This window comes from Coffea arabica, chromosome 2e (genome assembly GCF_036785885.1).
Source record: "Coffea arabica cultivar ET-39 chromosome 2e, Coffea Arabica ET-39 HiFi, whole genome shotgun sequence".
NCBI lineage: Eukaryota > Viridiplantae > Streptophyta > Magnoliopsida > Gentianales > Rubiaceae > Coffea > Coffea arabica.
In genome coordinates this window covers 74411721-74426918 of record NC_092313.1, presented here as the reverse complement: position 1 = coordinate 74426918, position 15198 = coordinate 74411721, and the positions used below count along the sequence as shown (strand labels likewise).

At 36.8% G+C, this 15198-nt stretch overlaps 4 protein-coding genes across 5 annotated transcripts; 1 reads left to right on the top strand and 3 right to left on the bottom strand.

Annotated features, from left to right (window-relative positions):
* The first annotated feature begins 1212 nt into the window (after positions 1–1212).
* Positions 1213–3424, top strand: LOC113733107 (uncharacterized). The gene is made up of 3 exons (XM_027259258.2): positions 1213–2027; positions 2133–2253; positions 2656–3424. The coding sequence occupies exons 1-3, from the start codon at positions 1494–1496 to the stop codon at positions 3183–3185; spliced, it is 1185 nt and encodes a 394-aa protein (XP_027115059.1). The 5' UTR covers positions 1213–1493; the 3' UTR covers positions 3186–3424.
* A 281-nt stretch (positions 3425–3705) lies between these two features.
* Positions 3706–6896, bottom strand: LOC113733106 (prefoldin subunit 6). The gene is made up of 5 exons (XM_027259257.2): positions 6699–6896; positions 6535–6605; positions 6315–6439; positions 4588–4648; positions 3706–4140 (listed from the first exon to the last, which is right to left on the bottom strand). The coding sequence occupies exons 1-5, from the start codon at positions 6775–6777 to the stop codon at positions 4084–4086; spliced, it is 393 nt and encodes a 130-aa protein (XP_027115058.1). The 5' UTR covers positions 6778–6896; the 3' UTR covers positions 3706–4083.
* A 941-nt stretch (positions 6897–7837) lies between these two features.
* Positions 7838–10183, bottom strand: LOC113729663 (uncharacterized). 2 transcript variants are annotated; one of them, XM_072081100.1, is made up of 2 exons: positions 9819–10183; positions 7838–8696 (listed from the first exon to the last, which is right to left on the bottom strand). In XM_072081100.1, the coding sequence occupies exons 1-2, from the start codon at positions 10039–10041 to the stop codon at positions 8119–8121; spliced, it is 801 nt and encodes a 266-aa protein (XP_071937201.1). In that variant the 5' UTR covers positions 10042–10183; the 3' UTR covers positions 7838–8118. The 2 variants fall into 2 exon arrangements, with proteins under 2 accessions (XP_071937201.1, XP_027109719.1); XM_027253918.2 differs by having other exon boundaries at positions 7838–8714; positions 9819–10171.
* Positions 10184–11204: 1021 nt separating this feature from the next.
* On the bottom strand, positions 11205–14723 carry LOC113733105 (UDP-galactose/UDP-glucose transporter 2). The gene is made up of 7 exons (XM_027259256.2): positions 14222–14723; positions 13344–13372; positions 13029–13230; positions 12305–12547; positions 12101–12202; positions 11919–12026; positions 11205–11621 (listed from the first exon to the last, which is right to left on the bottom strand). Exons 1-7 carry the CDS (start codon positions 14345–14347, stop codon positions 11370–11372), a joined length of 1062 nt encoding a protein of 353 aa, XP_027115057.1. The 5' UTR covers positions 14348–14723; the 3' UTR covers positions 11205–11369.
* Positions 14724–15198: the final 475 nt, after the last annotated feature.

Sequence of the window (15198 nt, the reverse complement as noted above, 5' to 3'; positions counted from 1 at the left end):
CTTGCTTAGCAGTTAAATTACAAATTAAATCAAGCATTTGTCACCTATCTACATGACAGGCAGACAAACATTTTGTTCTTGGCCTGGCGACAAAACAACTGATTAATTCAATGCGTTTGATCATACTGTAAGATTCCCTTGAAGGATTTTGTTGTTTGCTGCATGAACTCATGAATAGTAAACTGCAATTTTTTTTTTTTTTTTTTAAGAAAGGAGAAAGAATACAGATCATCATTCTACAGTAAAACACATCAAATACCTAGCAGCTTCCAGAGTCCAAGTCCAGACAAGTATACATGTGCTAAAATAGTTCGTGTAGTACACAGACACCATCAACTCCCTGAGCAAGTAGGTTTGAATGGGAATGCATACATTCAGTAATTTAATTATTACTATACTATAGGAAAAAAAAGGGTCTACGTCGAAGATCTACTTTCCAAAGGTGAAGATTCGAAGAGCGTTGGATTAGGTGATAAAATTGAATGGGATCTGTTGAATAAGAGGATTCAAGACCTCCCGCTTGCTTAGAAAAGAAGGAAACAAGGGAAAGGTGAGGATTCAATTTACGCTCCAAACGTAAAGACATTCATTGAAAAGCATACTGCATTAGGTGTACAATATAAGAAGCTTGTTTTTGGTAAAATAAATAAAAAAACTATTTAGGTAATTTCGGCTCTATAGTTATAATTATGAGCCACAATATACTTTTAGTCTTTGAAGCCATATATAGATCGCTTAGAGAGGAAATTATAAATCACTCGTTAATACAGTCAATTAGATCGACAGTGGTATTCGGACACAAGGTGACTAGCCAACACAGTGTTCCCCTTGTAATAAGAAACTTTGTGAGCCAGTATGTGTAATGGCAAATGCATGGAAAGGGTTGAATTGAATTTTACTTTAGTCATCTCTTCACCAAGTATCTGATAAAGCATTAATTACCCTTGTACACGCGACGTAATAAATTCTGTCCCTAACAACAAAATCTTGTAATATTACTAAGATCAATATTCCCCATGCGGCCATGTCCACTAACCACAGTAACACAGATCTAACTCGCACCAAATTTGGCCATAGTTGGGACGGCTGAATCTGCTCTTTTCTCCGACATCTTTGATGACAAAAAATCTCGTAATACAGCGGAAGATACTTAAAACAAGGCCTGAGATTTCTCCGGTTTTCATGTCTAAAAAATTTGCAGAGTTAATATAAAAGAATCCTAAGCTACAACACAAGAAGTATCCATGCTTCTACGTCCGTGTTTGTCTTTTTCCTCACGTTACATTGTTCCCTTCACCTAATTAAGCGCACCCGAAGTTGCCACTCTCCTTCTCATTCCCTGCTCCTATATATAAATAGCACCCCAGCTCCATCCTCCTCCCAACCAGTAAATGCAAAACTCAACATCCTGGTAATAAATCCTGCGTTTTTTTTTTTTTGAAATAAGCTATAGTTTCCATTCAGCGAATTTAATCCAGGGAAAAAGCTAGCCAATGGCTTCATCTTCATCACCCAGACTTGCTTCATATTCTTGTGAGAGGCGACCACGGTTGCTCAAAGATTTTCTCACAGATGATTCAGCACCGTCGTGTTCTTCAAATGGCCGCTTCATGAATTCGTTTCACAAGAATTCATCCAATACTCAGCTACTCAGAAGTCGTTCGAAAGCCACTTCTATTTCAATCTCTGCCATCCACAAGGCTTCAGAAATGGTGATAAATGCCATTAAGTTTTTACCGTTTGCTTCCATGGTGAAATCTCATTCCATTTTACCAAGAAGCATTTCGCGCAAGCTATCCAGAAGCAGGGATCATAAAGACAGTAAACTTGCTCCTGTTGTTCCTGGGGCTGAAGAGGTCTCAGTGGCTACACCCAAAATCAAGGACATTTTACGATGGAAATCATTCAGGGACGTGGTGGAAGAACTTTCAACCAGCTGGTATGAGAGGGATTTTACTGCTGAAGATTTACCTTCATGGGGTGGTGAAAACACTGAGTTCATGGACCACAACAGGAAAAAAATGGAGGTGTGTGTCATATACAGATTAACGTACTTTTAATGCAAGCATATCCCATATCCATATTTTGAGTGGTATTAACTTTCAAGTACTCATCAATCACTTCATCTGCAGGGGCAATTTTCAATTGATGAGAACGAGCTACACAGCCCAGTTTCAGTTCTTGATAACTCACCATTTTGCGAAGATGGAGGATTCGTTTCTTTCTTCAATCGAAGCATTGATACCATGGAAAGTATGTCTCGAATCTCTCAGCTTTTGCACTTGTTGAAATTTCAAACCTCAGTTTTTTTCTTTTTTCTGTCAAACTCGATATTTCTAAGGGCAAGTTTTTCCCAGTCGTAAAGAAGAAATCCTAGAATCTTGAGCAATTCTGGCGTGCCATAGGAAGATAACAAACGGTCAACAATTTTTTTCTTTAACTTGTAGCTCAGAAAGTCTTGTATGGTGTAAAATCTTGTACAATTTGCCTAGTGGTTGGCCCCAAAAATAAAAATTACACTAGGTGGATATACATATACACAAATGATTTGACCACTAATTGATTGGAGATCCTTCAATTCCCCACTTTTATGAGTCAATATTATTACTGCAGCATCAAGGAGGAGATGTAATAATAATTCATAAAAATTTGCAGGGAGGAAATGTATACTTATGCAAAGGATCGAAGACTTTGAAAGTCTTGCTAAACTGGAGACCTTTGACTTGGAGGAAGGACTTGCCACCGAAGAAGATTCCATAGCCGAAGAATTGGATGAAGAATCAAATGCAGTGGAAGCAAAGGCCAGGGAATTACTGAGCCAAGTCAAAGCAACTGCCTCCTCGGCCAAGAGATTTGAAGCTGATGAAAACCATCTATTACTGGATTTCTTTAGGCATGAATTGGCTATTACTACAAGTAAAAGGCAAGAAGATGCTGAACCAGCTGGTTATGAACTTCTGAGACTAGCAAAATCTTGGATAAGCAGGGAACATTGCGATGGTACATTTGATTGGGAGAAGGCAGAGGCCTCTCTTAGGGATGTGGAAAATGGACTCAGATGGGACAAGTTTGATGAGGAGCAGCAAGAGCTCGGCCGTGAGCTGGAGATTCATGTCTTGAATTATCTGTTGGATGAGCTTCTTTCTGATCTTGTAATTCAGTTGAGCTCAGGCAAACAATTTTAAAATGAAAAACCTTTAATAGGACATACAACCAAAATTATATGACAGGGGATTGTAAGATGCTGAATCAAATAAGTTCAAAATTTTATTTCCCCTTTTGACAAATTCCTCCTTTCTGAAAAGATAAGACATAAAAATAATTTTCTGAGAAAACATGAGACATTCAAATGGGGAGAAGATCATAAGATCTCTAAACTTGTTAATGAATGGACTGCAATAATTTCATATCACTAGTTTTGTTACATTGGCAAGAGCTTGTTAAGAGGAGAGGTTATGCTAACATAATAACTTCTACACTGAAAGTCAATCAGCCATCCTATAGTTTTGAAATATTCACTAAGCTCACTCGTACCTTAAGTTAACATTTTGACATCCTATAGGTAAATTCTCTCACAGCCGACAATGGTGGCTGTTGTCTCACCACCGACGAGAGATGGCAGTTCCTTTCACTGTTTTGTACAAACAATTGACTCGGTAAGGTATCGAGTGTAGGCAAATTAAAGACATGGCTCTTCAGTCGCTGTAAATTGTAATCGAGTGTTGGCATATCATATTCAGAAAAAAACAAGAGATATTCAGAATTAATGTCTGTAGGACCACTCACAAACACCAGGAATAAAAGCAACGTCTAAACATCACTTCTCAAAAATAATGAAAACCTATGATACAACCATTCAAGAAGATGCGACACATAAAGAAAAAAACTATTACTCTGGAGTAAGGAATATTAATCAACTTTCAGAAACCATGATGTGCAACATCGAACTTTCCAGTAGAATTCGATAATGCAGGATAAGCAATTAATTGATGCTTTATATGTATCAAGTGAGAACATAGGCGGTGCGTATCAGTGAGACTGGCAGATCTATTCTCCCTCGTCAAAAAAACTTTCTTCAACATATTATGCCTTGCCCTTTCCAGCCTGGAACGACTGGACTTTCTGTTGTAATTTGAAAACCTGCAATTAATTTGGGGAAATAAATAAAACTTTTAGTTCAATGATAAACAAAACAAGCAACAAAGTTGACCAACAGTAATCTGCAGTAAGAAGAGGAAGAAGAGGTAAAAACCATGCATCTAAGAGCTCTTAATGAACATTCCTGGACTCGGAGGGTGTGGGGTGACATGGACATTTAAACTCAAACTGACGAACAATCATAATATGCTAATATTAATCGAACTTATTCTTACGGAACAAAGGACAATGGTGTCCAGATTGCATTTAAAAGGTTAATTTAGATACTAAAAATAAGGACAGTTAAAACTGGAGAAGATAACACTAGCATGATCACAATCTGATTCTCACTGTGCACAAAGATATACAGGGTGACTGTCATAATGTTATATCACTACTGATCTTAACTAATGAATGTTGTAGCAATATTTACTGAAGAATGCCACAAACCGTTTCTTGCTTGCTCTTTTGCTTGTCTTCCAAATCCTGAAGAGTAGCATCCAAACGCTTCCTGTGCATAAAAAGTGAATGTAAGGGGTTGCACATGTCAAAGCAGGAAACTCAAAATTGGAAAACAAGGACAAAAAAATGGCCCACTCGACTCTGAGGTTTAAAAATGCTTATTGATGACTCTCAAATACATAAAAATGATATAGGAATTTCCAAGCAAGGGACTTTTGCACTAAAAAAGTTCAGAAAAGAAGAAGATTTACAAGAAAATTAAAAATGATGTATTCCATGTTTGAACCATGACAGCTAAGGTCAACTTGCATTGCAGCTCAGGTAACCTATTATCATGTTTCCTAATACATTTTGAGGAGGGGGCTTGTCCCACTTAGCTGAAGAAACTTTCCAAAAGTTCCAAGGAACGGAACCCCGAAAAATGGGTAGTTCTCCTCTTAATGGAAATAATAAAATATTTCACTATCCTATAAGGCCAAAGTGGCCTATGCCATATTAATACCATCTGTACCTGCTAAACCTCTAAAGTACTGAAACAACTGGCATCACTACTTTCTCTACCAAGGTATCCAATTTATGCCTAATGGAGGTCAAGAGAGTTACAAATCTTGATGCAGATAATCTACTTTCATATGTTCTTTGAAAGCAAAACATAATCTTTGTTTCCACTTGAAAATCTCAGCAAATAGACCAAACATAATTATATGTTCTAGGACTAAAGAAAAAGATAAGATAGTCTTTGTTTCCATTTGAAAATCTCAGCCTAGACCAAACATAGTTATCAAGAAGTGCCATAGTGAACAAGAAAGTACCAGACGAATGTGAGCATAAATTTCTGGTAACAGAATCTAAAATTCTGAATTCTAACTCTATACACAGACCAAAAAGTGTCCTTGTTTAATTATTATATCAAAAATTACATGTCATCCTTTTATTTGCTGCTTAATGTTGTGCACAAATGCAGCAACTACGATTCTTTTGAACCTCCAAACAACATGTGTTTCCACTCTTGTTACAAGCACACGAAAATTGCTCTGTTACTCACATTCAACTTGTCCAGATATGCTCTTCCTGACAAATAAACATGAGTAGGGCAAAAAAATAAAAAAATAAATAAAGAATCTTGATATTGCTCCTTCTGTCATTCCGTTCTTAGGCATCATAGGCCATCAAAAAAAATGCTCTTCTTTGCATTCTTTCCCAAAAGCCCAAATACTTTCCTGATCTAAGACTCAGGTTCAAACAAAAACTTAGCATTTGACAGTTCAATTGGCTCATTGATTCAATAATTGATTTCTTCACTTTCTAAAAAATTACTCTATTGAATAGGCTAAAAGTCGGAGTCCCGATAGACACAACCTACAACAAATAAAAGATTCAGAAACTTAATCACTATCACTCGTAGCAACCAATGATCAAGTAATTCGGAGTAAGATAGGGCTTCATAATCTCTATCAACAACCACAAGAAAATACAATGACAAGAGTTGTTACTTCACACACTCAAATTGACTTCCAAGTTTACTACACCACTAGTGACCAGCAACAAGTTCTTAACTTCAATTTAATTCCCAAAAAGGAAAAAAATAACGAAAACAGAAGATACTTCGTTCATAAAATTAAAGGGAGAATTCAATCAACTGATACTGGATGACCAAAAGGACTTGATAAGCTAAAAAAAAAGAAAAGAAACATAGATAAATAAGATGGCATTACAATTCAGCCGAGATGTAATCAATTCGCTTCCGGACATTGGCTCTGGCCTCTGCTAAATCCTGCTTTACTAGCACCGGTCCTATCAACTTGAAAACATTTGCATCTTCCATCAACAATTCCAATTCCTTCACAAAATATCAAACTTTTCACTAAATACAAAACTTAAAAAAAAAAAAACACTCGAAAACAGCGTAGACAGAGGACGAAGCTAGATTAATACTTTGAGAACGAGCTCATTTTCGCCGAGCTGAATCGTGTACTTCTTGCGGACTTGGTGATTCTTCGCAATATCTGAAGAGTTAATGAGATTAAATCAGTAAAAAATGTTGATGCAATAATAAATTAGGGTTAGAAAGGAAGGGGACTGGGGGGGAAAGGAATTGCCTTTTTGAAGTTTGCTGAGATCGTTGGCTTTGTTCTCCAGGTCCCGCTGTAACTCTCGGAGAGCTGTAGACGAAGCCATTCGATCTTCTTCTCTACTCTTTAGTCTGATTACAGTTTGCTGGATTCTGAAGAAAAGGTCAAAACTGAGCTGGTTTTTGGAAAAACCGGGCGTCAGAAAGATACCGGGTCGTGGGTCAATCCTTCAAGCTGCTAGCTTTGGATTGACAGAAGTCGTAAGACGTTAGAAAAAATTAGGTCCTTAATGATTTCAATATTGATCAAATTGATCACCAAAAGTTTGATGAAAACAAATTCTGACCCCTGATGTTTTCAATTTTGACCAAAAATGAACAAATTGACCCAAAATTTAGCCATAGTATTGTCAATGTTAATTAAAATGGCCTTGTTTGGCAGACAAGTTTTTTGCGAGGTTTGTCTGCTATAAGTTTTTTAAAAACTTTAATTACAGTAACTTCAAAAAACTTCTTTAAATTATATACTTCAAAATATTCAAAAATTTACACATTTCAAAATTTTTTAGAAAAACTTCTACAGTAAATTACAGTAAAATTTTAGATAAATACCCAAAAAACTTACTTGCCAAATGAAGTTTAAATTTGTCTACACAAAGCACAATCAAATTCTCCAAAAAAAAAGGGCAAACATCTATCTACATTTAAGTACAATTACTACTAAATTTACAAATTGCAATGAATTTTTTTTCTAGCAGAAGAGTGGTGGAATATACAAACGAGAAGAGCAAAAAAAAATTGAAATCAGAACCTCCCAACGCCTCAAAATTGTAATGAATTAACAGTCACGTAAATCTAAGACATACAGAGCTAGGCAGCCTAAGCGTTGGGCTTGGGAGCTATGTTTAAGAGTTTTAGAAAACGTTGAGGAGTTTTGGTGAAATTGCAGCTATTTTAAGGGTTCCAAAGCGTTAAAACTATGTAGGTGAATATTCGAGATGTTACCTTACTGGTTACTGCTCTGGAGTCTATCGCTTTATACGTGGATTTCTACCATCCAAAAAAAAAGCAAATAAAATGCTCAACATTTAATTAGTTACCAATAAAAATTTCAAGATTTGGTTAAATAAAATGACCAATATAAGGCCCCCAAGGCTTAGGGCTGAATTAGAGGTCCTAAATTCTAATTCCTCCATTAGACAAAAGATTCGTAGGTTACAAATAACTCACAAAAGCAAAAGCAGCAAACAGTACACTTACATCACATGTCCAAAATGTTTATCAACTGACACATAATACTATCAAACATCGTAAGTTTGCATGGTGAGTTTTCGTGAGCTTAGAAAAATTTCCTCGACACATTTCTCAATCCCCAATCACCGCAATCTCAACTGTTTAGTCCTCTAATCCAACATTTCTCAATCACTAATCGCCGCAATCCCAACTGTTTAGTCCTCTAATCCAGCCACGTTCCGAAGCGTCCAGCCAATACCATAGGCGGCGGCACCAGCAATAGCGCCGTTGGAGAGTGTGATAGCCACTGAGACAACATAGTTCTGTCCTACAATCTTAGCCTTGGCAAGCCCCAAGAGAATTAGGGCAAATGCAGAAAAAACACAAGCACCAACAAACTTGTGAGCATCATTCTTCGTGAATGGAATGAGGATAATAAAAGCTAGAAGTGGTGCACAACCAAACACGATAAATGCTGCAAAAGTGACCAAGCCATTTTTCCATGGCTTCTCTGTTTGGTCTGGTGGTAACATATGTTTTTCAGTAACCATCTTTTCATCGACCATTATGTCCCTGTACTTGGCTAAGACGCTCACCACCGTCGTTGCGTCACTAGGAGTCATTCCTAGGTCTTGGTATTTTTGGAGCAATTCTTGCTCTTGTGGCCTTCCGTGATTGGCTACTTCCCGCTCGGTCACCGACCTCTCATTTGCAGCCATGTCCCTCTCGGTACTAGTTGAAATGAAATCCCCAAATCCCATCGATATCCCATCAGCTACAAGATTTGAGAATCCTAATACCAAAACATCCACTGCAAAGTACATCATGAAAATCAATCAAAGCTAGGTGCAACAAGAAATAATTTTCAAATGATCTTAACAAGATTGGGACACAAGAGTTGGAAATTATACAATTATACTAGTAATTTGTAAAAGTTACAATGCCGTAAACTCAAAAACTGATCCTACCTTCTCCCCATAAGAGTTACACGAGAATGTGACGTGCTTATAAATTAGGGATAATTTCAAAAACTTCCCCTGAGGTTGCTAACACTTTCACTAACCTCCCTTGAAGTTTCGAAAATTACACTGACATTCCTTAAACTTAATATTTTGGTAACAAAATCAGTCCAAGTAAAAAAAAAAAAAACAAAAGTATTTTGAAGAGTAAAATGATAATTTGGTTCCATATATACCCTTTTCTAATTGTCCTCAAGTTATACTAGTAAAGAATGAAAAAATTAATAAAAGTCAGGGGTATAAGTGAAATTCGAGAAGATTCAACAGTAACAACCTGAAACAACAATGATCTTTGCAACAGCTTGTGCAAAATCTGATTACCATATTTTTTGTCCTTTACAACTACATGTAAACGACACAACTAACTCTATAAAACTATCATATAATCAATATAAGCATCTAAATTTTGAGGTAACAAAATTAATTTTTTTTTATTGTAGTTGGTGAGGTAAAAGTAAAGTATTGGTGCAAAAAACATACAGGTCTTAGTCAAGAAATCAGCAATAAAAGCATGAATTAGTTTTGTCTCTCGACACAAGATTCAACAAATACAAGCGGGTCATAAAAACCATCTATTTCTCTTACTCATAAAATCCTTCCATGCATATTATATAAGATTATCTGTCCTTCTCATTGTCAAGTAATGTCAATCACAAAAATGATGCCATCTTAGGGTAGCAGTTGGCCCCATTTTCTGATGGTAATTATGGTTGCTAATTTGAGACGAAACAACTGTTATTCTGATTCAATTAGTTAATCTTATTTATTTATTTAGTGCCCTAACCTTTTTTTTTTTTTTGTCAAATATCCATTTGTAATAAAGCATAATGTCTTAGGACAAAGTAGTACTTTCACTACATGTTAAATTATACACATTGATTGATCTATGGACTAACCGGAAGAGAGGTGACCACCAGAGATGGAGGAGATGAGAGAAAAGGAAGTGATAATTGCATCCAAACCAGCATAAACAATGCTCTTCACGTACTCCTTTTTCCATGGTTCTTTTGGCCTCTCACTATTGGTGCCTTCCTCATCAACAATACGATCTCCATGCCCCACCAATATTACTGGCCGGAGCAAGGGATTGATGGTACTAGCATTTTTGTCATCCACCATTCTTTCCCGGCCTAGTTGTATATCTCCTGTTTTAGAGCTAAATAAATAAGACAGATTTTTGCGAGGATTCGATCTTTGAAGTTTGAAGCGGCTAAAAGGCAGTAAAAGAATAAATGGCGACGCGAGTGGCCGTAAAAATGGTGGATGTGTCACTCCTCACCGTGCATGTCAAAGGAACTTACACGTGTCCGACAGCTGCTAGTCTTGGAGTTGCATGTTAAAGGAACTTACGCGTGGCTTCATCTCGTAGTATTTACCGGCAATACGGGTCGGGTCCCACAATGTAGTAAAGATTAAAAAAATTCTTTTCCTCCCCTGGCCCCCGGTTCCGTTTTGTTGCAACTTGCAAGCCTTTTTGTCAGATATGGGTGCAGTTGAATCGAGCCAAAATTAAAGAGTGCATTACTCAATGTCAACTCAATTTAAAAATTTTGAGACCGTGTTCGAGCTCGTTGAATTTGAATTTGAGTTCGAGTATAATCTTATTTTACCTTACTTAAATTCGAGCTCAAACTCGAAAATTAAGTTTAATTGAGCTCAAATGAATCTAAGCGAGCCTAATCGAGTTTAAAAAATATAAACAAATAATGGACAAAATAGATATTTTATATTAAATTCAATAAGTTTTGAACGTCATATATTAAGATTGAGATTGAACTCGTTAAATAGCTCTTGAGGTTGATTTCGTCAAATAACTCCAACGATTCAAATTAGAGTTCGAATTCGATCAACACAAGTCTGAGTTTGAGTTTTGACCAAATAATCTCACAAGCTATTCCATGGAATTTGACTCATTCGAGTTTTGACCAAATAATCTCACAAGCTATTCAATTGAATTCGACTCTTTCGCACTCCTAACCTAACAACAGCCCCTTGAGCTCTTTTGCACAACCGGCTTTATACTAAACGTTCAAACATCATGCCATGTTGAGGATTTGAGCCCAACACAGCCGCTTTTTATTTTTATTTTTATTTTTATTTTCAATATCCAATGAAAGTTACATAAATAGCCCCTTAAGGGTCCCCTTGCCATTCCATGAGACAATTTTTTATGTGTTTTCTCCTCGGAAACAATCCCCAAAAACTTCAATCTCTTGAGAACCCCGTTCCCATTCCCAATATGCTCAATGTGACTTGGAAAGTAAGACGGAGCAAGCAGGAAGTATATCAAAATCATCAACGCCCCTTTCCTTCCAACAGAAAGCTCGAAAGAAGAAGGCAAACAATAGCCCAAAATCTACTATACTCCTCGTCTACTTTTTACTCTCTATCTCTTCGTATGGTCATCAATAAAATGAACGTAAATTACAGTTTCAAACATCCAAATTTCAGACTAATGGTCTTTTCTCTTCCTCTTCCTCAATTTCCGTCTGAGAATTGCTCCCATTGCTAGATGATGGTTTGGCCCTGGAGGCAGGAGCTTGGGCTACAGATGGCTTGCGGGGCTTAGTATCAGGCAATAGCTTCAGTATGATTCCCATAGATATAAGAAGCAACCCAGTTCCATGTTGTTCAGTCAGTGGCTTAGTAAATATCAAATAGGACAGCAGCAACGTTACCGCCTTCCTCGCTGTGGTGACCTGTCAGATATCAATAGAGTCGGACAGAGTAAAGAACTCGAATTTTCTTACCCAAGAAAACTTAAAATTTGCTTCTAGGCATTGATCAGTGCGTGTGATCGATGTCATGAACTGAGAACCAGTTTGTATGACGAAGTTTAGAATGTGTGACTGAAACAAATGCTAGCTGAAAACATTCCTGTAGGGCATGAATTGTTGCTACCTTTTCCTAAGATCTTGTCCCAAGTTTCGAGTGTAGAGATGACAATTAGCGCACAATTTCAAGGTGAAAGAAGAATGCAAATGAAATGAACGTACCATGGCGGTAGTGGCAGCGCCAAAGAGGGCAATGAGGGAAAGGACTGAGACTTGCCCGACAAAGGTAGCCATGGCCTCGAAGATCAGAACACCATATACATACAAATGCTGCAAAGCAAGAAATTATGATCAAGTTTTGTACAAGGTTAGAGAAAATTAAAATATGACCGTTGAGCATGTACCTGAGAGCATGAACTCCATGCCCTAAATAGTTCTCCTGTCAAAAGCATTGGTGGAATCAAGAGCGGTAAGCCAACAACAGTTGAACAAAACAACATCTCCATCTGCCAAGACAATGGAAATGGAAGAACAAGTATAATACCTTCACCATCACTAGTTTTGCATACTTGAAGACTTGCAAATTAATGAGATCAAATGCTACTTACCTGGGTTGTCTCAGGACTCATAGTAAAGATAGCTTCTTGCAAGTTCCCCAGAAAAGAATCCATAATCAAAGCTCCAGACACCATTATAACACCAATTACACTAAAATTTGGCGAAGTTTGTGCATCTGCCAAAGTGAAAAGAATCAAGCCCACTACTAAGAGGATGGCAGATACGTATTCATGAGGAGGATATTTCCGTCTTAATCCTGGAATGAATGTGCCCATTATCATCACAGGCAAAACCTGGAAAATGCAGCAAATTAACGAATTTGTGAACCATAAAGACAGTGAATGCAAGTCATCGATGCAGAAAGATTAGGCACATCAAAACACAAGTCATTTTTATAACATAAGAAAATGAATGCTCTTCTCTAGTCAGATCTCAAGCAATCTCAGGTTTTTAAAGCCTCAAGCAAACTGCATCAATCTGACGAGAAGCAAGCCAGAAGGCCACCCATCCTCAGAGAGCCAGCGCCTGCAAAATGCTAGGCTACAAGGTAATGAAAAAGCTAAGTGAATTGGCATCCATATTACAATTTTGTCAAGACTTTTGCCTAGATGTGGACTTTAGTTCATATTTGGCAGCCTAATCATAATATCAACATCCAGACTATTTACTCTGCTTTTCAAGGGGATGTATGATGCATAAGTTGAAAAAACAAGTGCATGAAAGATTAATTTCAATGCAAATACTATACAAATGGTAAGAAAGCTATGGATTCACCTTGGTGGATTTGAACATGAGCTGGGCCGGATAATTAAGAAATGCCAATGAACCTTTGGTAAGTCCATGTGAACCCATAAGCGCAGCAGACAGCTTTACATAAGTCTTCCAAGGATTCACCATTTGCTTAGGTGTGAAGCCTTGCAAGTAAATCAGTAAAAGATACACCCATCCTTGGACAAACGTGAAGTACCAGCCATAGCTACAAGAAGGCAGAACGGACATTAATTAAGACCAGATTACTCACTGCAATAGAACTCATCTTTTGTAGACCATTTTGAATATCAAGAACTATGTGTAACAGCAAAAGCTCACCTGAATTGGAGCCTATTGTATACATATTCCTGAAAAAAAAAAAGAAAAGAGTTCCGTTCAAATGACAATTAAGCATAATGTGGATGCACAAATACAAGGATCCTAAAAATAGACATCAGAAAATTGAAAAAATGAGACCATTTACCAACCTAATAAGTACAAGAAGTGACATATTAATCAGCCAAAAAAAAAAGGTGTTGATAGCAATTTAAGGAGCTTTCCTCTTTCCCTGTCGCTCTTCCTCACAAAGTCACAAGATGAAAAGAAAAAAGGAATATGAAACAATCGAAAGATAGCTAACAGCTTTGCGAATTTAAAAATTTAAGTTTACAGTACAATCTCTATGATAAATTTCTGCGCTAAATGCAAAAGGAAGTCCAAAATGGGACCCATGCAAAAATTATTTAACACGGAGATTGCACAGGAAACTAACATAAATGCTGACGGCGACAATATTTAGGATCAAAACGAGTTGCAGAATACATTACTCCACAAAATACTGCTAAATTCAACTAAACCCAAAAATAGAAAGCACTTAGTATCTCGCAGACTTGTGTCATTGGAAAAGCAAGTTCAAGCATGATAAAGAAACTGACTTCTGTATTCAGTAATTCGTGATCAAGATACTTGCCCCAAAAAAACATGAGAATTACCAATACAGCAAAACTAGCAAAAAAAAAAAAAAAAAGAAGAAGAAAAATAACCAAACTTCTAACCGATCCCTCACAACTAGTGCCCCAATACTTCTGCTTCATAATCTTGTAATTGATCTCTTTCAATATGTTTTTATGACAACAGAGTATCAAGAATAAATGCAATTATGGAATCGCTTCTCCCTTTTCAGAGATAATTAGAGGTTGCAATACACATACACGTACCTCACAGATGCCATTGATGAGATAACCAAAGAAGAACCCAGAAGAGCAAATAAGGAACTGCTTCCATTTAGGCCATTCAGTCAAAGAAATCCCAAAAAGGGACCGAGCTTGTTCTTCGTGCTTCATCTTTCCTCCCTTTTCTCTGTAAACAGAAAAGACCAGCCTTTTTCTTTCTTACTTACTGAAAAGTTCAAGAAAACAGTGGGTTTAAGCTGGCTTTGTGAAACTGATTCTCCAGCGTTTGCATGTTGGCTGGCTCTTTTGGTTTGTGGGGTTCCAAGAATATAGAGAGAAAGGGAGAAAAGGAGGAGAGAAAAAAGGAATGAATTTAGGGAAAAGACAATGAATATGCGTCCATGACTATGTACAAGGCTGCGAAAACCTTGGCAAAGAATGAATAAATGAAGAAAGCGTGTTTATATTTAAGTTGTTTCTTATGAGGAAATTGGAGAAAGACACAGAGTTGGAGCAGGAGAGAGAGATGCAGTCACGAGAGAGAAGGCAGAATAAGAAACAGGGAGAATGTATCTATACATATATATGTATATATATATATATATATATATATATCACGATCTTCGATTGAGATTTTTCAGCTAATTACCAAAAATTGAATGCGGGGGTTCAATGGGTGATAATGAGATGTTTTTACAATTCCATCCTTCTTAGGCCTCCTAAAATTTGTTCTTCTTGCCTTTTTCTTTTTCTTTTCCTTTTTCCTTTTCTAAATGTAGTCTTCTTGTTCTTTTTGAGGGTATAAATTGAACATCTTCAAAATACATTTTGTAATTTTCCTTAGCTAGTGACCCTAAGACATTAGATAGTATTCATGCATTTTATTAGTATATAGCAGATATTCACATTTATTATATGCTGTCACAGATATTCTTCTTCAATTCAATTTATTTTTTTCCTAAAAAAATATTTAATGCACTATTTATTAGTATCGTACTAACAGAAAATTCGTAAGGCCAACT